Here is a 25,180-nt window from a genome sequence, read left to right on the forward strand (position 1 = left end):
GGAAGGAGGCTGTGGCCGTCTGCGCGTGCTTTGCTGGTAATGGCGGCAGCCAAGAAGCCTTTGGAGTTCCACGCCAAGCGGCCCTGGCGCGGAGAGGAGGCGGTAGACGATCCGGACGAGGACAACGAGGAGGATAACGATGAAGCCGAGAATGGGTTCTCTCTGGAGGAAGTATTACGGCTTGGAGGCACCAAGGTAATGGCTTCGGACTCGCGGACAGGGAAGGGGGACAGAGTGCGAGGAGTGGTCTCACGAGTGGTCTGGCCGCCCCCGAGCGGCAGCGTGGGAGGGCGTCTTGCACTTAGATCCCAGCTTCGAAATGTGCGCTTCCCACACTTCTTTTCCCACTGCTGTTTATAAGCGAAGAGTCCTTTAGAATTGAACGTTTTTACGGTGTGGCCTTTCTTAGGATGTAGGTGACCCTGTCATTTCACTGATCTATAACTGGCACTCCATCAGGTCGGTGAAGACTGACCTTTCTGGATTCTGACGTCGTGGCATCAGTGTTCTGAACTGTAGTGTTGTTGGAATGTTAACTTCTTTTCTCACGGAGTAGACGCACGTGTTTACGGTCTAGAAGCCCTCTGCTCTCTTGGAATTTACATCCTAATTAAGGGAAAGAATCAGTAACCAAACTTTTGAATATTGTATGTCAGATGCTGAGTAGTGCCACGAAAAAGAAGAAAAGAAGATAATCAGTGGGAAGGGCGTAACAGTTTTAATGAGGTGATGGGAAACTCATAATTGAGATGTTTGATTAGAAAACTGTAGGAAAGAAAGGAGTGAGCCAGGCTGTCCTGTGAGCAACAAAGTCAGTGTAGCTGAGGCAGAGTGAAGTAAGGAGAGTAATAAGAAATGAGGTCAGAGAGGTTAGAATATAGGCCTTTCTCTGAGTTTGATACAAAACCTTAGAAGATTTGGAGCAAGTACAAGACGGAATTTGGCTTACTTTTTTAGCACATGTTTTGAGGCTATGGGTGGGGAGAGAAGTAGGGCCAGGAGAAATGCACTTTACAGGGGTAGATACAGTTTGCCCTGTACTTGTCTTGTACTTAATTTTTGAATAGGTAATATTTCACGCGCTACAAAAAAATTCCGTTTAAAAAAAGAGGAATAGTACTTGGTGAAAAGTCTTCTTTCCCACTTTTATCTTTAGCCGTGCAATTACTAGCCATAGCAAGTATTTTTATGTGTCTTTTACATCTTCCAAACAAACGCACACTTGTTATTTTTTACACAAGATACTGTATAATATTTTGTGTATATTTTTTCTTGCTGTCTTAAAGATTCTTCCATATCACTATATAAAGTTGTGTCATTGGTTTTATGCCTGCATAAATCATTGTTTTAATCTTTCTAACTAGCCATTTATCGTGGATGTTTAGGTTGTCAGTCTTCTGCTATTTTAAGTAATGCTTCAGTAAATAATCTTGAAAATAGATCTTTCCCCACGTTTGTGAACATATATGTAATCTAAATTGATAGAAATGAAACTGCTGGATCAAAGAGTGTGTGTCTTGTGTTTTGATTTGAAGGTAAGTTGCCCTCCATAGAGGTTGTGCTAATTTACATTTCCATCAGCCATGTGGGAAGGTGCCTTTTCCTACACCCAACACCACCCAACACCGCCTGTCACAATTTTATCTTCCCCACCTGACAGATTAGAAAATGGATGCATCCTGGTGGTTTTAATTTGGATTTTTCTTAATGTCAGTGAAGTTGAGCATCTTTTCACATTTTTAAAAAACCAGTTTCCCCTTAAGAACCATTTGTTTATATCCTTTGCAGATCTTTCAGTTATCACTTCCTTACCTGATGACCTGATGTGTAGGAACTTTCACGTTAAATATTAAGCCCAATTACTCTGATGTCAGTTGCCAGTACTTTTTTGTCCAATTTATTATTTGTCTTTTGACTTTTGTATGTTTTTTGTGTGAGAGAATGACAATTTTACCCATCTTTGCCTTTAAGGGCCTGCATTTTATGTCATTTGGAAAGGTTTTCTCTACTCTGAAATTACTTTAATTATGGTGTGCAATCTCCTATTATAGCTTTTTTTTCCCCACATGTAAATCTTTGATTCATCAAGTATTTACTTGGTTATAGGGTGGGAGCCCAGGCAATACCATGATAATTGAATTTAATTGATTTTAAAGATACAGATTTCAAATTAACTTTTGAAGTTTTTCTAAACTTTGGATTTGTAATTTATTTTTTAACTTTCTTTTGTTTTACTGCAGCAAGATTACCTTATGCTGGCTACTTTGGATGAAAATGAGGAAGTGGTAGATGGAGGCAAAAAAGGAGCAATTGATGACCTTCAGCAAGGTGAATTGGAAGCATTTATTCAAAATCTTAGTTTGGCCAAGTATGCAAAAGCTTTCTTAGTTGAAGAAGATGAACCAGCTAAAAAAGAAAATGCCAGCAAAAAAGAAGCAGAAGTATCTAAAGTAGATAATAAAAAGCAAAATGCAGCGGAAAGTGAAAGGGCATCACTCGGTAAGGTGAAAAATAAGAAGAAGCCAGAACAACATTCTGATGAGAACAACAGTGTCACACCAAAAGTTAAGAAAGATAAACAACAGGACATCTTTGAATTTTTTGAGAGACAGACATTGTTACTCAAGCCTGGAGGCAAATGGTATGATCTGGAGTACAGCAGTGAATATTCTTTGGAACCCCAGCCTCAGGATGTTGTGTCTAAGTACAAAATCTTGGCTCAAAAATTATATGAGCATGAAATCAACTTATTCAAAAATAAGACAAATAACCAAAAGGGAGCTTCTTCTACCTGGATGAAGACAATTGTGTCATCAGGGACGCTAGGTGACAGGATGGCAGCCATGATTCTTCTTATTCAGGATGATGCTGTTCACACACTCCAGTTTGTAGAAACTCTCGTGAACCTTGTTAAAAAGAAGGGTAGCAAACAGCAGTGCCTCATGGCTTTGGATACTTTCAAAGAGTTACTCATTACAGACCTTTTGCCAGACAGTCGGAAACTCCGGATTTTCAGCCAGCATCCCTTCAACAAACTGGAACAGTTGTCCAGTGGCAACAAGGACTCAAGAGATAGAAGGTTGATACTATGGTATTTTGAACACCAGTTGAAACACCTTGTGGCTGAATTTGTGCAGATCTTAGAAACCTTAAGTCATGATTCATTAGTAGCCACTAAAACTCGAGCTCTTGTTGTAGCTCATGAGCTGCTTTGTAACAAACCTGAAGAAGAAAAGGCTCTTCTTGTGCAGGTGGTAAATAAACTGGGAGATCCTCAGAACAGAATAGCCACAAAAGCCTCCCATCTGTTAGAGACATTGCTTTGTAAACATCCCAATATGAAAGGAGTTGTGTGTGGCGAAGTAGAAAGGCTGCTCTTCCGCTCAAATATCAGCTCCAAAGCGCAATATTATGCAATTTGCTTTTTAAATCAAATGGTCCTTTCCCATGAAGAAAGTGAATTAGCTAATAAGTTAATTACTCTGTATTTTTGTTTTTTTCGGACTTGTATCAAGAAAAAAGATATTGACTCAAAAATGCTTAGTGCCCTTTTAACAGGAGTAAATAGGGCATACCCTTACGCCCAGACTGGTGATGACAAAGTGAGGGAGCAGGTGGACACACTTTTTAAAGTGTTGCATGTTGTGAATTTTAATACCAGTGTACAGGCTTTAATGTTGCTTTTCCAAGTAATGAATTCTCAGCAGACGATATCAGATCGATATTATGCAGCATTGTATAGGTAAGTACATACCATTTCAGTAGGTGAATGTGAGGAATAACATGATTTAATAATAATGTGATTTAATACACAGCACCTACTTTGCCACTCTGTGGGGCAAGAAACTTAGAAAACTGGATTTTAGGCCCCACCTCATCATTTGCTAATCACCAACTTTGAGTAAGTCACTAATCTTTGCTTTCCTGTTGGAAAATCACGTTACATGTTTTGCATACATTATTTTATTTTTTGTTTTGAGAACTTGTTAAAATACAGAAAAATACCCTCCCCCAAAAAAGCATCTATATCCTACCACCTAATATTTCAACTTTAACCTTCTACTATACTGTTTTAAGTCTTTAAAATATTAAAAAATTAGAACTACAGATATAATTGAAGTTTCCTTCACTCCCTTCCCCCTCACTCACATCCTCAGTCCTATATTTCTTCCCCCTGTCCTTCACACAGCCATTTAATAATTCATTCAACAGCAGTTTTTTAGGTGCCATCTATATGCTGGACACTTCTAGGTGCTCTGGATAGAGCACGGAACAAAATTCCCACCCCTAGAGGTGTTTACATTCATATTGACGAAGACAGACTGTAAACAAGAAAGTCTGTTAGGGAGGGTTAGGGTTGCATTTTTGGAATTTTTTAAATTATTGGGATTAAAATTTTGTTCACTGAATTTTGTAGTTGTCCTGACACATACCTATTGAGGGATGATATTTTGAGTAGTTTGTAAACACTTTGGAACTGTTTAAGTATACCAACAAGCTATATATTCCTTTCTAATTCATTTTAATAATTTACATATATCTTGTGAGAAATAGAATGTACTGATTAATATCTTGAACTTAAGCCACAGTGCCTGGATTTGAGTCCCAACCATTAGTTGCTGTGTAACTCTGGACAAATTACTTAATCCTCTTTAAAATCCTATTGGTAAACACGATGCCATTTTACTGTGGCCCAGTTTGTCTATAAAATGAAGAGGAGTGCACCTATCCTGTAGGGTTATTGTTACAATTATTAAACTTCCCAAGGTTACATAGCTAAAAAGTGACAAAACTGGGACTTTACCGAGTTCGTGTGCATGTTAACCCATGTAATCTTAATATGTGTGTTAAGTGTTTAGCAGTGCCTCATGCACAGTAAGTGCTCTGCAGGTGTTGGCTGCTGTTGTTATTAATACTACTCAGATGAATTCCTTAAGTTTACTCCTCTTAACATTTCTCCAGTCTGTGAGGTACAGTAATTTGTGCAAAAAATTAGGTGGCAAATCCAGGTCTTCATGCTTTGGGAGTTCATGATGTTTCATGGTACTGATTGTACTGGTACACTAAAGAAAATCATAGAGTCCTTTCCATAACTCTTAAGAGTACAGTTGTTTTAAGTAGTGACTACTTTAGCTTGGCTCTAGAGTTCCAGGGCTGAAAATGTAGAGGTTTTGGGATCTTAGGGGTTTTTTGTTACTTTTGATGGTCATAAGAACTTTTTGGACAATGTTTGGAATCTATCATAAAATACTTTTCTAATATCCATTTAATATCTCAGTATTTAACACAACAGTCTAAGTGAGGAGTACATTCTTAAACTCTTTAAATTACTGCTTGCTAAGAGCTCTCACAGATGGATATACTCGAAGGACTTTCTAAGCCTTCTTACAGTATTTCTTTTGGTTTTCTTTAGAATCATTTAAGCAAAGTTTCCCTAATATCATTTGAAAAATAAAGGAAACAAGATTTGGTTTACAAAAATATGGGGTTTTTTTTGTTTGTTTTTTAAAGATTTTATTTATTTATTTGACAGAGGTAGAGACAGCCAGCGAGAGAGGGAACACAAGCAGGGGGAGTGGGAGAGGAAGAAGCAGGCTCATAGCAGAGGAGCCTGATGTGGGGCTCGATCCCATAACGCCGGGATCACGCCCTGAGCGGAAGGCAGATGCTTAACCGCTGTGCCACCCAGGCTCCCCTACAAAAATATGTTTTATCAAAAACTTCAAGAACGTGTTCTCTGTCATATGGTGGGGACACACGTATCTAAATTCTCAAGTGTTTTAAAAATGAGTTGCAAAATGGATGAAAATGTTGAAAATTTTAAATGTGAAGACAAAATTGAATATCAAATATTGAATAATATAGGATATCTCAGTATCACCAGAATTAAAGAACTAACAAATGGGAGAAAGTGGGTATGCAGAGCAATATGAAAATGCTTCACAGGGTCAGATATTTCCATTTCTAGTATTAATGGAAAAAAGTTCATAGAAGTGCTTAGAATAAGAAGTAATACTGCACATGAACATAGACTAAGGATTGTGTTAATTCTGGATATCCTAATGTCTGGAGGGCAAGAGCAGACAGAGCATCTCTAGGATTCAGCAGCTAGGATAAGGAGAAAATTTTAAAGTTATCATGTTCAATTTTCTACTCTACATATGTGTTCATTAGAATCATGTGGAGGTGTCTGGTCCCCCAAGGATAATAACTCTGGTCTAGTCCACTGCTTTCATAGGTCAGTTTTCATTACTTGGTTTTGGGTTAGCCTTTCGTGTGAGGTTCTATATCTGTATAAAAATTATGCTGTCATTCTAAAGAATGGAAAACCCCTTGGAAAAAAGGAAAGAAACCACAAAAAAATGTCTCTCCTATGATATTCCCACCTTCCCCCAAGATCATCATTCTTTGTTTTGGCCACTGACTTCCATTTTACATCTTAGGTCTCTGGATCTAAAATAAAGAGGAAGATTATCCCTAACTAAGTGAGGTTAGCAGTTGCCTCTACTACTGGTTGTAGAGATATTTTATGAATAAACATTTGATTTTGTTTTTGTTTTATAGGAAGATGTTGGATCCAGGATTGATGTTGTGCTCTAAGCAAGCCATGTTTCTTAATCTTATCTACAAATCTCTGAAAGCTGACATCGTGTTGCGCAGGGTGAAGGCTTTTGTGAAGAGGTTACTCCAAGTTACTTGCGAACAGATGCCACCATTCATATGTGGAGCTTTATACCTTGTGTCTGAGATCCTTAAAGCAAAACCAGGTTTAAGAAGTCAACTAGATGATCATCCGGTATATCTTACAACTGCTTTTTAAATCGAGTGGGTTCTGAAATATATTGGTATTTTTCTCCTTTGCTTCAATGACAGTAACTTACTTAGTTCTCTGGAGCATGAACATGTGTGAGTCCTGGAGTTGGACAGACCTGAATTTTAGTCCCAGGTGTACAGTTCTACTAGGTGGGCATGTTGCTTGACCCCTTCACTCATAGTAAACTATACTACGCTAACCCGTAATTGTATGAGGTAATTACAGTTAGGGAGCTAGTGGATCTCTTAAACCTGTTTTCTCAGTTGTGAAATGGACATAGTAGCCCCTACTTCATAGGGTTATTTATAACATATCAGAAATTTGAGGGCTGAATATTTTCATGTAAAAAATCCCAAAGTCTCAGGGAATTGTGGCTCAGAACTTAATTCTCTGACATTTAAAAAAAGAATACAGTGCCTGTAAATTTGATTGATGGAATTTTCATATTTCACCATTATAGCAATAAGTGGGTCTTCAAAACTCCCTCACATAACTGAATACAGACTTCCAGTTGATTAATGCAGATTTATTAAACCATTTGTTTTAGGAGTCTGATGAAGAGAATTTTATCGACATAGGAGATGATGAAGACATAGAAAAATTCACCAATGCAGATAAAGAAACAGATACAGTAAAAACAGCTGAGACAGAAGAAAATGTATCTGACAGTGCTATGGAAACAAAAAAATCAGAGTCTGCTTCTTGGGTGCACTTTGATAATTTGAAAGGTGAGCTTCTTAAATCTTTGAATTGTTCTCTTGAACTTTAAAACAGGAATTGGGTTCTCCTTTGATCTTTCTTTTTTTTTTTTTTTTTTTTAAAGATTTTTATTGATTTATTTGACAGAGATAGAGACAGTCAGCGAGAGAGGGAACACAAGCAGGGGGAGTGGGAGAGGAAGAAGCAGGCTCCCAGCAGAGGAGCCTGACGTGGGGCTCGATCCCGGAACGCCGGGATCACGCCCTGAGCCGAAGGCAGACGCTTAACCGCTGTGCCACCCAGGCGCCCCTGATCTTTCTTTTTTTAAGATTTAATTTTTTTTAAGTAATCTGCACCCAGCGTGGGGCTTAAACTCACAACCGCAAGATCAAAAGTTACATGCTCTACTGACTGAGCCAGCCAGGTGTCCCCCCTTTGATCTTAATAGAAATTAACACTATACCATTTTGGAAGTCCTCCGTATTTTTTTTTTAAGTAGAACTTTTATAGCCAGATATATTCAGGAACTTAGAAGTAAATTTTTAACGTGGTGAATCACTTGTCTACTTATTAATAATACTATAGATAGTAACACGTTTTAAAGTAATTTTGATCTTAGAAATTAAAAGCAGATACCTTTTAGAAATGCAGCCTCTTCATTTGAGCTATAAATAAGAGCACACTAAACCTTGGGGATCAAGAAATGTGCCAGTCCATTTCTTCAAACTTGTTGTGGAACTCTTGGTCAACTTTTTCATCTCCCCAAACTTCAGTTTGCCTATGAAGTATAAAAGAGAAGTATGCTAGCAACCAGGAAAGTGTTTAAAAGAATCCATCAATTTCCCTGAAGGCTAAACTGAGAATAATCCTTTAGAAGGATGATGAACATGTGCATTGTGAAGTAGACAGTTTGTTGTAATGTGTTCTGAAAGTTCTTTGAAAATAACATAAAACTTGTTCCAAGTGAGAATTATTCCTGGACATAATTTAATAAGAAATATTCAGTGCACTTAAAGTTCCAGAAGAATTTAGACCTGTTTAAAATCTTCAGGCTAGTTGACATTTAAGCCTTATAACCTAATTGATCCAGATTTGGGCATCTTTTGCTGCCTGGTTTATTCAGTAGCAAATACTACCCTGCGTACCATATCTAATTCTTGTTGGGGCTTGGAATGTTTAATCTAGGTAGGATGCCTGGCTAACTAAGAATGTTGAAAACTATACATATACCTTACATATACATATACCTTACATATACCTTACATATACATGAACTCTTGAGCTAGGAATAAAGCATTTGAGAAATAGTATTTTTGTTTGTTCTCAGGTGGCAAACAGCTAAAGACCTATGATCCATTCAGTAGAAACCCTTTATTCTGTGGAGCTGAAAATACAAGTCTTTGGGAACTCAAAAAGGTAAAGTAATGTTAAATTGTCTTTTAATTCATTAATGCTTTATATATGCCCTCATGGATTTAACACCTTGAAGTTTCCATTTTGCTTGTAAATGATCAATATAGTTTAGTTATTTAGACACTAGTTAACTGGCATAAGGGAGCATGGCACCCAGCTGTAATGCTTTATAACCCATATTTCTGTAGTCTTTGATAAACATTAAATTTACACATTTATACATTCCTACATTCACATGTAGCAAATCTTAAATGATGTGGATGCAAAATAAGGATGTTATACATGGTTATAAATAAATTTTGCTTTTTGTAGGTAAATTATTGCATATAATGGCTCTTTAAAACGGGTTGATTTTCCTTTATGCATTAGGTCTCCTTGAGAAGTTTTGTGACGATAGAACTGTTTGCAAATAAAGTTACTTTTTAAATGCATTAGAGGAACCCATATTTCCAATAAACTTTCTGTGGTATCTTTGGAAAAGCAAGTGTCTTACCACACAGACTCCTGTGGGCCCTTGACACCTTTTGAGTCTGCAAAGTCACAGCTACTTTCATAGTGATACCAGGGCACATTATTGCCTTTGTCACTCTGTGGACAGTGGCAGTGATGATATTAAAGAAATGATGGCTAAGGGGCGCCTGGGTGGCTCAGTCTTTAAGCGTCTGCCTTCAGCTCAGGGCGTGATCCCAGAGTCCTGGGATCGAGCCCCACATCAGGCTCCTCTCCTGGGAGCCTGCTTCTTCCTTTCCCACTCCCCCTGCTTGTTTTCCCTCTCTCGCTAGCTGTCTCTCTCTCTGTCAAATGAATAAATAAAATCTTTAAAAAAAAAATGATGGCTAAAACTGCTACTGCGACAGCGCAGATAAGGACAGTAGCCATTATATTCTTCACTGCCATGTACCTTCAGGAAAAAAAAAAAGCTAGAATCACATAAGAATGATGAAACAGGAAAAATTAGTGATTATCTTGACCCTAAAGTACATGTCTTTTTCATAGGTTATGTGCAGATACAGCAAGAATCCATAACATACTTCTGCTGCACACCTAAGAATGAGGTTGTCTCGTGTCTTGGGAAAAGTACCTGTGTAGTTTGTTGTAAACTCAGAGGCTTTGTTCATAAAAGACTGGTTGACAGACTGGTTATTCAGATTTGGGCATTTGGGAGACATTTTCTTGAGAGTGAATGAAGTGAATCTGTTATTTCAAGCAAAACAGCTGACAATATTTGTTGTCAATGATAAAATTCAAGCTTTTAACCAAAGTAAAAGTTTGGAAATCTTGTAACCACTACCTTGAACTGGACACTTTCTCAATATGTAAAAACTTTTCTGATAAAATCAGTGGTTAGGGGCGCCTGGGTGGCTCAGTCGTTAAGTGTCTGCCTTCAGCCCAGGTCACGATCCCGGCATCCTGCTTCTCTTTCCAGCTCCCCTTGCTTGTGTTCCCTCTCTTGCTGTCTCTCTCTGTCAAATAAATAAATCTTTAAAAAAAAAAAATCAGTGGTGATAATAACGATGTGATTTTTGTGATAATGTAACCAACCTGTGGAAGAACTGCATAATTTACTTAATCAGTATTTTCCAAATGACTAAATGCTCAGTGTTACAAAGACATGGTTTTAATTAAAAGATCTATTCAAAGTAGACCAATTAATTTTAAGTAGCAAGTACCAAAAGCTGATTGATAGGGTTTCAGATTCCACATTGCAACTAATCTTCAAAGAAGAAAATCCATAATTATGTGAGAGGTTATCAGTTAACCCTTCTGTTTCCAACTATATATATTTGTGTGAGGCAAGATTGTCTTCATATACTTCCAACTACAAAATAACATGGAATACAGAAGCACATATGAGAATCCACCGTCTTCTATTAAGCCAGACATTAAATAGATTTATAAAACTGAAATAATCCTACTCTTTTTGCTAATGCTTATTTGTTCTGAAAAACTTATTTTTCATAAAATATTTATATTAACATATAATAGACTCATTGTTATTTTAAATGGACTATAAATCATTGTTTCAAAAGTTCCTATTGTGGGCACCTCACTGGCTCATTCATAAGAGCATGCGACTCTTGCCCATGGAGTCATGAGTTTAAGCCCCACGGTTGGTGTAGAGATAAATAAATAAAAATTTAAAAGAAAATTTCTCTTATAATTTCTAATAAGGTAAATAGATGTATCCCACTCAAATTAAGGAAGCTCTTGAAGTGCTTGACTTTTAAATGTATAAAACACTCCTGAGACCAAAATTTTGAGACTCACTCTTCTCTAACGTATTGGCTTAAGTTTCAGTTCTTTGGGTTTACAACTGTAGTAAGAGTTGACTTTCCTTTTTTTTTTCTTTTTTTTTTAAGCTATCTGAGCATTTTCATCCCTCTGTGGCCCTTTTTGCAAAGACTATCCTTCAGGTAAGTCTAATATTTAAAGTCAAGAAATAAGAAAAAACAGTCTAGTTTTAGATAACCAATAATTGGTCATACAGTGTTTTCTATCCACCACATAGAATCATAAACATTTTCTGCCATTGTCAAGGACCAATGACTTGTTTAATACAGTACGGCAGGTAATTCTTCCCACTGTGTGGTGAATAGAAATATAGGATATTAGAAAATTGCAAGAGTTATTTATTACATTCTGGCTTTTCTCCTGAAGACTGCCCTTTCCCATTTGCTGTGTTGGCCACATCAGTGTCTGGTTCCTGGTTAAGAGATGACCTACAGTATTCATATTGTTTACCTATTCATAGAATCAACAGTGTATCATAAAATATGTATGTGTATGTATGACTGTTTAACTCTTCAAGTAAAGAGAGATGAGATATCATTTATGGCATATATGTGCCTTGGATGCATTGTAGTAGATGGTGTTTTTCCTTTTTTTTCTTAATCTTCCCATCCCCTCCACCTTTCAGGGAAGTTATGTTCAGTATTCAGGGGACCCACTCCAGGATTTCACATTAATGAGATTCTTAGATCGATTTGTATACCGAAATCCAAAGCCACATAAAGGCAAAGGTATGCTTCTATTTAAGTATTTGGTTTTCACTTGACATTTAATAAATAAGCATACCACTAGGTTTTATATTACACTGTCTTGATTTTTACCTTCCAGAAAACACAGAGAGCGTTGTGATGCAGCCAAAAAGAAAACATTTTATGAAGGATATTCGTAGTCTTGCTGGTAAGTATAAAGCCTAGACGGTTGAAATTGACAAGAAAGCACAAGTCAGTAACATAAACTATGTTATTCTTTGCTCCATTTTACCAGAATAAACCTAACCACCAGAGATATTATCCATCTTTTGTTCCAAAAATGTGTATGCATTCTTAAGTTTACTGTGCCTGACTAGGCCTTTTATTTTTTTAAACTTTATTACAGAAACTTTCAAACATATCCAAAGTAAATACTCAGATAATATAATGAACTCCCCTGTAAATATCACCCAGCTTCAACAATTACCAACATTTTGCCATTTTTATATCATCGATAGCTTTTTGGTGACCCCCCCCCATATACAACTATCTTTTAGAGTTAAAGACCATCTTTTTTTTTTTTTTTCTTTTTTTTGAGAGGGAGAGTGCGTTAGCAGGGGGAGGGGCAGAGGGAGAGAGAATTTCAGATTCCCTGCTGAGTATAGAGCCTCAACCAACTGAGCCATTCAGACACCCCTATAATTAAAGACCATCTTAAGTTCTTTAATGTGGGTTCAGCAGAAAACCCACAACTAGTTTTGTCACAGAGCATCATTTTAAATTAGTTGATAACTTTTTATGGGTACTGAGTACCCATCTTGTGGATTTGATTCTGTTTCTGTATTCAGAGCAAACATTTCTTTGTATTATTTTCATTCAGAGACTGGGGTTAATTTGTACTTTATTAATCATTTAATTTCCAACTGATTTATTTCATAGAGGTCCAGATATGTAAATGGACTCACCCAAAGTTAATAGAGTTAAAATTTAGAAGCCAAATCCAATTTTAAGCAAGATGAGTTAGAAATTTTTATTGTGAAGAGAGAAAACTAATATTCTTGTAGTTCCTTGTTCTTGTTCCTTAATTTTCATCAGTATTAAGTAAAATTGTGGATAATTCTGTTTACCTTTACTTCCTGTTCCAGAATGGCAGGAGTTATTGTCTTTTTTCCCAAGATGATAAGTTTAAAGTGATATTAAGAGAACTCTTTAATTTTATTTCACTTAAAATTGGGGTCCTGGATGCAGCTGGAGGACTATGAAAACCACGTTCTTCCACAGTGATGCATTCATTGATGGCTACATATGTCATTGTAGCCAGCAGTTTCAAATGTTTGGTCTCCTGCACTCAGACTTTTCCAGAGACTGTCCTTTGCACTAGAAGATCCCTTCTGTCCACTTTCCTTACATTTTGAGACTTCAGAATTGTAGGTATGCTGTATATAGTCTTATGAGCTTGAATAACATAATGAGGATTATTTTAATAAAAGTTTATTCTTAATCTGTTTTCCTAGTGAACAGTAAGGAGTTCCTTGCAAAAGAAGAAAGCCAAATACCAGTGGATGAACTATTTTTCTACAGGTAATATACTTAATGCAGTCTTTTTAGGGGAACTATTAATATTTAAATTTTTAGGAAAAAAAGATGAAATTTTTAGATTCCATAAAATGCTTCATTAACATAGGTCTCTCTTGAAAAAATCTAAAGGTATGTCAGTTGGGATGCCTGGGTGGCTCAGTTGATTAAGGGGCTGCCTTCGGCTTAGTCATAATCTCAGGGTCCTGGGATTGAGCCCCACATTGGGCTCCCTGCTCAGTGGGGAGTCTGCTTCTCCTCCTCCTTTTGCTCCTCTCCCCCCTTGTGCTTGCTTGTGCTCGTTTGTTCGCTCGCTCTCTCAAATAAAATCTTTTAAAAAAAGTATGTCAGCTTATTTTCTGGCAAAAGGAATTTATAAATCATTCAGTTTGCTAATCTTAAAATATCTAAGTGAAACTTAAAACAAGTAAATTTGTGGGTGTTTTTAATAATGTAGCTTAAATTTTATTTTATGACTCTTGACTTTGTAAAACCTAATCTTTAATCTCTTATTTTTTTTAATATAGTAATTGTCTTACAGGCTTTAAATCTGTTATCAGTCTAACATAATGATAAGCAACTCATGAGTAATTTGTCCAAAATACGACTAAGCCCAATTAGCAAAATTCACTGTGTTGTTAAATAGAGAAGTCCTAAACTTACTAGTATTTTTATTGTTTTCTGATTGGTTAATTGTTTCATTTGATTTTTTAAAAATATTTTGTGTGAAGAATTTTGAGGGTATGATCCCATCTGCAGAATGCTAAGTTTCACTCTACCCTAGTATTAGAATGGGTCTGATAAAATATTGTGATTAGATGTTGTCTAGAGCCACATTTTTGTCTTATTTCTGACACATTAGTGTTGACACTAAAACAACCTTTTACCAAGTCATTTAATTAAGGTGAGTTGAGCTGTTTTTATGAAAAACTAAATCCTAAATCTTTGAAATTTATTATACTTTGCGTTCAGAAGTTGCTGTTTAAATTCACAACTTTTGTTTATGATAAATACAAATTTTAGTCATTTATATCCAGCTAACAGTTTTTATACTTGTGTCACTGGTCATAGGTGCTCTGATTATAGCAAAATGGACCCTTTAATACAATTATCAAATAGGGGCGCCTGGATGGCTTAGTCAATTGTGAGTGTCTGACTCTTGGTTTCTGCTGGAGTCATGAACTCCAGGTTGTGAGACAGCCCTGCGTTAGGCTCCATGCTCAGCAAGGAGTCTGCTGGAGATCTGTTTCCCTCTCTGCCCCCCACCTCATGTGCACACATGCATGCTGTCTCTCTAAATAAAATCTTAAAAAATAAAAAAGTAAAATTTTCCAATATATAACATGCATTTTTTCAGGTATTATAAGAAAGTTGCTATTGTTAAAGAGAAACAAAAACGGAATGCAGATGAAGAAAGTATAGAAGATGTGGATGATGAAGAGTTTGAAAAGATGATTGGTAATTTGTTGACTGTTTAATCTGTAAAATAATCTATTTCTGTTAACTTATAGATCCATGGAATATTAGTGGTAGGGATCTTAGTTTTAGAAAAGAATACCATGCGAATGACAATGGAGTAGTAAGAAATACTTTGATGGCATATGGCAGTTCACCCACACTTGCTCCAGAAAGACTTAGGATTGTGTGTGGACAGTTTGTGGGAAAAATAAATTTGTATTTATGTGGCGTATATTCATTCTTAAGGCATATACTCATCCTGATCTCTTACCGAAGAGAAACCATTTTTATTGTTCTAACTTCCTTGCACTATTGGTAGCAGTAGCCTCCTGTTTCATCTTTGTGATCCACAGAGCTACAAAAATTTTAATCTATATTTAGACTGAAACAAAAAATGGGAAATTAGAAAAGCTTACATTGAGTTTGCTTTTTTGCACAGTGTATTATATCTACTAGAAATAAGCACTTAAAAGGATTGCAGTTGCTAAATATCATTTTGATATTTACCCTCTTGCCGTAAAAATTAACTGGAATCCGTTCTAGTTTGGGGATTTAATTAAGGTCAGTATATTCACAGGCTTACGTAGATTAATAAAACACACCAGCAGTAGTCAGATTTATATCATTTTGGTGCTTGCTTCTCATAAATAGCAGAATGACTGTTAATTCGTTCAGGTAGAAGACTTGTCAACTTTGTTATTCCTATTTTGTTCTCTGACAGACACATTTGAAGATGATAATTGTTTCACCTCTGGAAAGGATGACCTTGATTTTGCTGGGTAAAATACTTTTCTTCAATCTTGTTTTTTAAAAAACTATTTTCTCAGCATTTCTCAAATTGATTTCCTCAGAACAGAATACAGGACTCTGTGATGTGTAGGAGAAATTTATTGAAATAAGCTTGGGAAATGGATATAGTACTTTCATTCTAGACCTTTATAATACATGTTAGTATATTAAGTAGAGGTTCTAGGCTGTCTGTAACTTTGTTAATAGCCTAGTACCCTGCTAATCACCAAAAAACACTTTAGAAAACAATGTTCTCTCCTACACGTTGTTTTTCTTCAGCAACATGAAAAAGAAAAAAAAAGGTGCTAAGGAAGACCCAGAAGATGAAGATTCAGAAGGCAGTGATGATGACCTTGATAACTTGGATGATGATGAAGTTTCTTTAGGAAGTATGAATGAAGAATTTACTGAAATTGATGAAGACGGAGGAACATTCATGGATGTGTTGGATGATGAAAGTGAGGGCATTCCAAGTAAGCATTTTTTTTTCCCCAAGTAAGCATTTTCAAAATTCAAGGCAAAAAATTGTATTTTCCTTTCTTCCTCAGTATAGGCTAGTTTTCCTGTTGAAGCATTTTTTAAATATTACTTTGTATTCAAATTAATAATCAGTTTGGCTAGAAATTTATTTATTTATTTTTTTTTTTTTAAAGATTTTATTCATTTATGTGACAGAGAGACAGCCAGCGAGAGAGGGAACACAGCAGGGGAGAGGGAGAGGAAGAAGCAGGCTCCCAGCCGAGGAGCCCGATGTGGGACTCGATCCCGGAACCCCGGGATCACGCCCTGAGCCGAAGGCAGTCGCTTTAACGACTGCGCTACCCAGGCGCCCCGTGGCTAGAAATTTAAATAGGATTTTCTCCCCCTCTTATTTGGAACTGAAATTTCAGTTGAGTTTTGAGCTTTTTTTTTAATCAGCAATTAGGTGCTCTGCACAATACCTGTTGAGCTATTAAATTACCCTTTTTTTGTTGCTGTTAGAATAGGAATTATTTCTCTAATCAAAATATTCATCATTTATCTTAGCCCTATAGCAGTTCTGTTGCTTTTAAATTACTTAATAGCATGTTTTTGTTTTTGTTTGGGGGGGAATAGAACTTGATGATGAAGTCAGCTCTAAAATCAGGACAAAGAGAAGCAAGAGAAAAGGTGAAAATGATTTTGACTTTGCTGGATCATTTCAAGGTAAGAAAATGTCTTAAGCAGTGGCTGTGTAAAAATCACTACTCGTTATCATTTTGGGAAATTTTCTAAATTGGTTAGTATAATTTTGGTTTTGCTTTTATTGTCATCTCAACAATTTTATTAGGATACTAACTCTTAAATAAATTATATTTGTCTTTAAATGCCAGCTACTTAATGGTGCTTGAAGGTAACTGTAATTCTGTATTTTAACCCAAATACAACCTTTTTATAACAAAACCATGTTTAAAGATTGTTGAGTCACTGTTGTACACCTGAAACTAATGTAACTGTGTGTGTCAACAATACTTCGATTTAAAAAAAAAGTGTGTATTTTTCCAGAATCATTGGATTTACAGTTTAATAATCTAGGCTTGTACTTTTTTTAGGACCAAGAAAAAAAAAGAAAGGAAATTTCAATGACTCCAACCTATTTGTATCTGCTGAGGAGGTGAGACTAATATACTGCTTTAAGAAGTTAACTATTCCACATTGTTTTGAGTTTTCTAATAAATGTATCTCTGTTTAAGTTTGGCCACCTATTGGATGAAAATATGGGATCCAAGTTTGATAACATTGGCATGAATGCCATGGCTAACAAAGATAATGCAAGTAAGTAACCCAAATTGGTTTTTTTTAAGGTTTATTTATTTATTTGGAGGCGGAGACGGGGAGTGGCACAGAGGGAGAGAGAATCTCCAACAGACCAGGCACAGGGCTCCATCCCACAACCTTGACCTGAGCTGAAATCAAGAGTCCAGACACTTAACTGACTGAGCCACCCAGGCGCCCCAAGTAACTTGAATTTTTTATGGAGGTTTTCAGATGGCCTTATCTTGGAACTTCTGAAGATGTAAATTTTTGGAGGACCATTTTTAGTAAGGATGAATAAAATGGTTCTTTATAACCTGGAAGGAATGGCTTTTTCATCTCTGTTTAGGGAGCATGTAGGATTAAAAAAGCATTTTAGACTACAGCAATAAAGACTGGTTACTTTAAACACTTAACTTCAGGTTTTTTTTAGGAAGGCAGGCTGTTTTTATGTAATGTGAGTTTGCTAAGTAACTTTGTAAGTACTTTATAGACATTTTAATTCTGATATTGATAGTTACTGGCTTCTGTTCTTCTGCCAATGAAAGTGTTCAGGAGAAATAAAATCTTTAGAGCATTTCTTCCTTTCCTCTCATCTTTTATTTGTTGAACAGTAGTCTTTAACAATAAATGCCAAAGGAAAGCAACAAACAAAAGCAGGGAGTTTGGATAGTGACTGGGAAATGACTGTAAGCCATGGCAGACCAGAAGTTCCTGTTTTACTCTTTGGGGCCAGCAGTCTGCAATGTGGTGTGCTCATCTTTCTTCTCCCCCTCAAAGGTCTCAAACAGCTTAGATGGGAGGCTGAACGTGATGACTGGCTACACAACAGAGATGTGAAAAGTATCATCAAGAAAAAGAAAAATTTCAAAAAGAGGAGGCCAAAAACCACTCAAAAAATTAAAAAACAAAGAAAATGAGTTTTCTGAATAAATTATAAATTGTACTTACTGCTAATTTTTGCTATTCAACCATTTTTCTTGATCTTGCTCTCTGACTCCGTGCATCCCAGACTGTTCAATGGATTTGTAATAAACTATAAATAAATATAGTCATTTATAAAATCATGTAAAAGTGTTAAAATTAAACTATGTTGAGAGAAATCAAGCCCCTTTTCCTTATTTCTACATGGTAAAATAAAAAAGAGAGCAGGATCCATGTTTCATGTACAAGCCCTCTAGCATCTGTACTAATCATTGTAATGAGCACTATTTATCAAGCATTACTTTATACCAGATTATTGTGCTGATTACACAATGTCATCTTGTTTAATCCTTACAATTCACAAGGTGGGCATTATTACCACTACTGGACAGAGAAAGAAACAACTCCAAGAAATTAGCAAACCAGAGGTCACGCTGAAGTTTTAAAGCTGTGGTTTGTCACCACCACCTCAGATATGTTTCATTCCAATGTTTTTAACCACTGGTAGCTACTCATCTCCAAAGAGAATTTTTGCCACCCTGTGTCCTCAGAAAGAGCTAAAATAGGGATAAACAGTAATTTGTCTTGGAAATTGACATTACAAAATAAAAAGTCCTTTAACCCTTAATTGGTCCTAAAGAAATTACTTCATCTAAAGGCTACCTGAAAAAGCTGTTTTATAGTCTTAAGGGAAAACATACCTTCCAAGATGAAGGGAAATTTCTTGCTCATTGTTTGCCTGAAATCTGATGGAAAAAAGAAGTCTTAAAATTAGACATGACTAGAAATTCATTGTATTAAAACATAATACATAATTTAGTGCTAGCTTTAGGGTCTGTGAGATAGGAATCCTATAGATGAGAAATGTGTTATGGTCCTTCTGGTAATTAGGAACTCCTGCACAGGGTATAAGTTGCCTTGCATGTTGCCCCCTAGTGTTATTTTGGAGTTTTTCAAATTTGGCCTGTATATATGATGTAATTTATTTAGAAAAGTAAGTTTTCAGTGTTAATGTGTAACTCCTTTATGTAATTATGAAGCTTGAGATCAACTTCAAAAACCAGGTAGTCTTAATTTCTAATTCCATAGCAAGGTAAAATGGGATCTAAACACAATAGTTTTATGGATTCCATTTTATCTTGTTATGGAATTAGAAACTTGAATTTGCTTTTATATACTGTTCAGATGTTTTCTTTTATACTCTTACACTTCAGAAGTGACTTTGTGTGCATCCTAGAGCACAGTGTTCCAGTGAAATACCTTAAGAAGACAAACGACAAGTTTCAAAGATGGCCACCACCCCCAGGACTACTAGTACCTGCTCTAGGGAAAGACAAAGCAGCCCTTCCTCATTTTAAAAGTTGAGGGTTCAAATATAAAATTTTCCTCCAGAATGTGTCACAGTACTTTCAGGGGACAGCCAGTAGCATGGGAAACATTTTAAGTACCTAGTTATTGAGAACAGAGGAGGAACTCTGATAGCCTTTGAAACTGGTTACTTGACAACTCAGCTCTGCCACTACTACTCAGTCTACCAAACAATGAGGTATAAGCAGCAGGCCAAACTTCACCTGTGTTCCCAAATTAAGCCAGACCGGACACTTGCTCTATGACCCAGACTACTAAAATCCATAGAAATGTGAAACATTTTCCCTAGTCTACAAACAAATAACATTATTTAGGGAGAAGAGTCATTAAGTCCACAATAATTAACACCAAGTTTCTTCTTGTGTCCATAAAAATGCCATATAAATTATTATTAACATATAATGTATTTGTTTCAGGGGTACAGGTCTGTGATTCATCGGTCTTACACAATACATAGCGCTCACCACAACACACACCCTCCCAAATGTCCATATCACCTAGCCATCCCATCCCCCCACCCCGCCTCCCCTCCAGCAACCCAAAATGCCTAATACACTGAAGAAGCAATTTCTCTAAAAATGCTGTTTAGTACCTCAATGCATTAGCAAACTATACACCCCTCCAGAAAACATTAACTTCTGAATTAGGATTACCTTGGCTTGTGTTCATCTTGTTAAACAAAAAATATGCTCCAAAAACACCCAAGAGTTCAACTACTAAAACTCCTTTAAAGATCTTCTTTGCCACTGGTTCCATGGTGCGGACCATCCTAAATTCAACAATAACAAATACATGTCAACCTGAATGACCATACACAAACTTAATACCATTTCCACAAAAACAACTCCAATTCATTCCCACAGTCTGAATGATTTAGGGATAAAACCCTGAAGTTACTGTATGCTTATCTGTGTATGTCCCACTTTCCTAGTTTTCAATCTCCACCCCACACAATGAACCAATGACACCACTGGATAAAGCACAAAAAGGAGATGAAACAAAAAAGCACTGTAAAAAAGAACTAACAATTTATGGAATTAAGATTTTTAATTGCCTAAGAATATAGAATATTGATAGGGTAAATCATTTTTTATAAGCTAAACTAGGAATTAAGACATGATCTAACAGGCACCATACGTGAAAGCTCTTTGTAAGTACCCTACAAAAGTAAGGTTATTCTGTGTGTTTGTAGATGTTTCATAGCTGGAGGTTTTCCTTTATTAATACAACATATATTGAACCATGTGCCACAGCCCAAGCATTTTATACAAAGTTGAGCAACAAACCAACTTGTTCCTGGGGAGCTGCTGTTCTAACAGTAGTTTCAAACTAATTACATCACCCAAAAGACTTGTTAAAAATGCACATTCCTGGGCCTCAACCTGCAGTTTCCCCAGTCCTGTAGTTCCCCTAGATTCTGAATCAGCAAGTCTAGGGTTAGCATCCCAGTAATCTGCCCATTTGCAAGCAGCTCCAAATGACTTCTATATAAGAGGCCCCTAGACCACATTAGGAGGAAAACTGACCACCATCACCCAGTAAGTGGCAAACTAGACTTTAGATCTTGATTCTCTTCAACTAAAATAAAAGCTAATCAAGAAAAGGGTTTCTTCATTCTCATCCAACATAAAAGCGAAACAAGGGAAAGGGCTATATAATCTTTAAAAAATAGCATATATGACTTTTACTGAATGTATGAAATGTAAATGCAAGTTCTTATTCTGCCTCCCTATAACCCCGACAATAGGAGAAACCAGTCGTTTTTAATCTCAGGATTTTGATACTGTCCAATGTATGTCCTGTGTCATACTGTTCTCTGCCCTCTGTGCAGAGACAATAAGAACTGTAATACTCTACAGTCCCAGCTCTCTGCTCACGGCCATGCATTTATGCCATTCCCTCGACTCCTTTTCACAATACCTGAGAGTGGGGTAATTAAATACCCTATTTTTGTAGGATTATCTTATTAATCTCTTTACCAGTGTCCCTTCCCTCCAAAATTCCCTCATTTTGATAATGTGATCACCCTGGGGACTAAAAGATTAAAACTTTATTATTCTTATCTTTAAAAAAAAAGCCGGAAATTAAAGAAGAACTTACATATAACCAACAGGCAGGTGAGTTGGTGGGAAGGGAGAACTGTTGTGCTGTTTACAATACTCTCCCTGACAGAAAGTAAGTCATGATCAGTACAGGGACCTCTCTTAGGATAATTTTTAATGTGCAATGGGTGAAAAATTTTTTAAATTAAAAATAAAGCCTGCCTGCAGCAATATCCACAGTATAAGGAATCCAAGGAAAATCTGGGTTTTGTTTTGTTGGGAGAAGGTGAGGTTAAGGGTTCAAAAAATAAAGTACAAATAACACTTAAAACATTTACCTTTTAAAAATGTATATATACACATTTTACATTACAAGTCCCTCAGCTTCAGGAAAGGTGTTTACAAGGACTGAAAAAAGCCTAGCTGATAAAGGCCACCAAAGGCATACTTGTCCACGAGAGAAAGTTGCGTTACTATCTGGCAGAGAAAGAACAAGATTAGACGAGATTTTGGAGAAGGGTGGAATTTAGGTGGAATTAAAATAAAGCACTCCTGGAGGCACCTGGGTAGCTCAGTAGGTGGAACCACGAACTCTTGATCTCAGGGTCCTGAGTTCAAGCCCCGCATTGGGCGTGGAGCTCACAATCAATCAATCAATCAATCAGTAAATAAGTAAAGTAAAGCAGTCCTCGAATGGGCTCGAAGAAAAGCAGGGCTGTGTACCATGGGGTTCACGTCACACTGGGCTAAGAAGATGATTAGGGTGCACAACCTTAACACAAACGTTCAACGTTGCGTCCGAAAACGCCTCAATCTGCGCACTACAGCTGGAAATCCACGGGGCTCAGCATCGCAGGCAGAACGATTTATCAAACGGCAACGTCTCTCGCACTCTAGACGGAGAGCAAGGTTTCTCAGCATCCCTGGGTTTAATTAGCTAAAGCGCTTTTTCCACGTTCCCACGGTCCAGAACCAAGGCACCAGCGAGGCTTCCGAGAGCTGCCTCAGGTTGGCTACCCACGACCCTCAGGCCCTCGCGGCTCCCCGCCCCGGAGTCTCCCGTCCACGCCGGCGGTCCCCCGCGCTCTCCCGCCTGCCCGGGCTCCCCGGACGCCCCCGCCCGGCTCGCAAACAACTCAGCGGACAGCGCAGGCCGCACTGCTCCGCCGCGGCAAGGTCGCCGAGCGACCCGGAAACACTCGGGCCTGTCCCGCGCTCTCCCGCTGAAAGGATATAATGACACCCAACTTTCCTCCCTATGACTCCAGAACTTTAGGGAGGCCCCCCAAAAACCTGCCCCACTCCGCGCTCTGGAGGGCCTAAATCAAGACACCCGCTAAGGCCACCGCTCTCTTACCTGAGGCGCTGACTCACAGGACTGCGCGTGCGCCAAGGTTGGCAAAGCCCCGCCCCTCCTGGCGTTGGCCCCGCCCCACACCGTAATTACTTTTTATTGTGCTTTTCTTACTGAGAGCAGATCGTGACTCAGGGCTGTTTCCGTTAATTTATTTAATCCTCACAAAAACCCTGTGTCATAATAGGTGCTAGGAATGTCTCTTTTTACAGAGGAGAGAATTTTACCCTGCTTACAATCCCAGAGCTAGCAAGAGATAAAATTGGATTTGAACTTAGGACACTGATTCGAAAAACCTATGCTCAATTATTTTTCTACACTCTGCAACCCAAAGTGTGATAGTCTCCAAGAATCAGCAATATGGTCATCACCTTGGCGTTTGTTAGAAATGCAGAACTGCTTCAGTAGGCAGGGGTAACTAGCCTGCCCCAAAACTAACCCTAGATTGCAAATGCTCAAAATCCCCAGTTCGTAAGTCCTCTTCATCCTCCTCCAAGTCTCCAGCACCCCTCCCAAAGACTCCTTTGGGAGGCTGTACATTTCCAGTGTGACCCTGATTTGCTAACTCTAGCAGACAGATGCAGTGGCCAGAATGAAGTTCCCTTGCTTTATCATGCCCAAGGCACAAAAGTTGGCCAAAGTCCCAGTCGTCTGTAGTGGTCATAAGATCAGGGGCAGCAGGGATCTCTTCATTAATAAGTACCTAGGAAGTTTGCTGTCCATTCTTCCACTGAAAGAGAGAGAGCAACCTGTCTGGGATCCTCAAAATAAAGCTCTTTCAGTTACCTGATGAGAGGTTGTGGAGATTAGATGATCCATTGCTAGTAGTGTCAAAAGGCCCCTACTGGAAAAGAGAGGCCCAGGATCTTGGTGATGACCCAGCCTTCCCTTCAGATGGACACAGGACACAAAGCAGTGGGGACCTGCAGCCTCTGGCAGCACCGTCCCTGAGGCAGGGGAAGTGGGGACAGGACACCTGCTTGCCAGCTGCCCAGTGCTGGAGTGGAATGCTTCTCCATCACCCCCATTCCAGGATGCCAAAGTGTCACCAGGAAAACTGCCCTGGACCCCGAATGTTTCCAGCATCCACTAACTGGGCTTCATCCCTGACTTCCTGGTGTTCAACTTCTGAAGAGGGAAGCCAGTTTTTAATAAACTCCCAAAACACCAAGAGGTTACACCCTGTCCCTTTATGTGGGATTCCAAAGTAAATTTCAATCCTATACTACACTAGGAAGTAGCACTTCTATTGCTAAAGAAGGAGGAAAAAAGCACAACTTGATCCTGAAGAGGCACTCTACTACAAAGAGAGGAGGATGGCATAAGAGGGGCCCATTTACCTGCCCCTAAAAATCAGCCTTGGGCCAGTTGGCACACAAGAGCCATATGCTTTTTCTCTTTTTCTTTTTTTCCCGATGATTCATTGGTTGCCTATAACACCCAATACTCATTCCATCGAGTGCCCTTCTTACTGCCCATCACCCAGTTACCCATCTTCCCACCCACCTCCCCTCCAAGAACCCTCAGTTTGTTTCCAAGAGCCATATGCTTCTTGATGCTGGCTTCCCTGCTTTATTAATCAGACTAAAGTTCCATCACCGTAGACATTTTTAGTCACCAGGTTTTTTTTTTTCTCTCTCTCTCTCTCCCTCTTTCTCTCTCAACCTCTTAATCTCTCTCTCCCTCTCTCTCTTTCTCTCTCTCTCTTTGCAGAATTCTCTCCCCCCCCTTTCTCTCTCTGGTATAAGTCCATGCCTAGAAAAAAAAAAATGAAAAGAAAAACAATTAAGAGGGAACAGTGTCTTTAATCTCAAGGAAAGGAGCCTTAAACAAACCTTCCGTGCAGATGCCCCCAGGAACGCGAACCAAGCCAGGATGGTGCCATCTAAGCGGTCCCCCGCCACTTATCTCAGGCCTGGGTAGATCCAGGAGCTAAACAGAAGCTGGGATTGCACAGAACCTGAGGCCCACCTGCACTCAAAAGCACACCAGT

General features: G+C 38.0%; 2 protein-coding genes across 6 annotated transcripts; one reads left to right on the top strand and one right to left on the bottom strand.

The window, feature by feature from the left end:
- The first annotated feature begins 5 nt into the window (after window positions 1–5).
- CEBPZ (CCAAT enhancer binding protein zeta) lies at window positions 6–18,550 on the top strand. The gene is made up of 16 exons (XM_002914829.4): window positions 6–195; window positions 2,241–3,742; window positions 6,565–6,796; window positions 7,362–7,542; window positions 8,841–8,929; window positions 11,287–11,340; window positions 11,844–11,946; window positions 12,044–12,112; window positions 13,419–13,485; window positions 14,837–14,937; window positions 15,659–15,716; window positions 16,006–16,199; window positions 16,822–16,911; window positions 17,298–17,359; window positions 17,439–17,520; window positions 18,280–18,550. Exons 1-16 carry the CDS (start codon window positions 40–42, stop codon window positions 18,417–18,419), a joined length of 3,180 nt encoding a protein of 1,059 aa, XP_002914875.1. The 5' UTR covers window positions 6–39; the 3' UTR covers window positions 18,420–18,550.
- CEBPZOS (CEBPZ opposite strand) lies at window positions 2,329–23,239 on the bottom strand. 5 transcript variants are annotated; one of them, XR_002141839.2, is made up of 8 exons: window positions 22,606–23,184; window positions 21,892–21,956; window positions 20,445–20,560; window positions 19,125–19,169; window positions 18,451–18,535; window positions 12,037–12,125; window positions 8,150–8,291; window positions 2,329–2,906 (listed from the first exon to the last, which is right to left on the bottom strand). XR_002141839.2 is itself a non-coding variant. In XM_034659656.1 (6 exons), coding segments are annotated over exons 2-5 (246 nt in total). In that variant the 5' UTR covers window positions 21,894–21,956; window positions 22,606–23,184; the 3' UTR covers window positions 8,153–8,291; window positions 18,451–18,452. The 5 variants fall into 5 exon arrangements, 4 of the variants coding, with proteins under 4 accessions (XP_034515547.1, XP_034515546.1, XP_019650326.1 ...); XM_034659656.1 differs by lacking the exons at window positions 2,329–2,906; window positions 12,037–12,125 and having other exon boundaries at window positions 8,153–8,291; XM_034659655.1 differs by lacking the exons at window positions 2,329–2,906; window positions 8,150–8,291; window positions 12,037–12,125 and adding an exon at window positions 18,081–18,320.
- Between the last annotated feature and the right edge of the window lie 1,941 nt (window positions 23,240–25,180).

The sequence above is a fragment of the Ailuropoda melanoleuca genome, chromosome 4, assembly GCF_002007445.2.
Source record: "Ailuropoda melanoleuca isolate Jingjing chromosome 4, ASM200744v2, whole genome shotgun sequence".
NCBI classification, from domain to species: Eukaryota; Metazoa; Chordata; class Mammalia; order Carnivora; family Ursidae; genus Ailuropoda; species Ailuropoda melanoleuca.

Excerpts from the sequence above, each read along its gene's own strand:
- CEBPZ (XM_002914829.4), top strand. The coding sequence starts at position 40 with ATGGCGGCAGCCAAGAAGCCTTTGGAGTTCCACGCCAAGCGGCCCTGG. Across the intron at positions 15,717-16,005 it reads GATGACCTTGATTTTGCTGG|CAACATGAAAAAGAAAAAAA; the intron begins GTAAAATACTTT and ends GTTTTTCTTCAG. Across the intron at positions 16,912-17,297 it reads CTTTGCTGGATCATTTCAAG|GACCAAGAAAAAAAAAGAAA; the intron begins GTAAGAAAATGT and ends TACTTTTTTTAG.
- CEBPZOS (XM_034659656.1), bottom strand. Across the intron at positions 19,170-20,444 it reads CAAGATGAACACAAGCCAAG|ATTTCAGGCAAACAATGAGC; the intron begins GTAATCCTAATT and ends TTTTTCCATCAG. Across the intron at positions 18,536-19,124 it reads ATTTCCCTTCATCTTGGAAG|TTTATTACAAATCCATTGAA; the intron begins GTATGTTTTCCC and ends ATTTATTTATAG.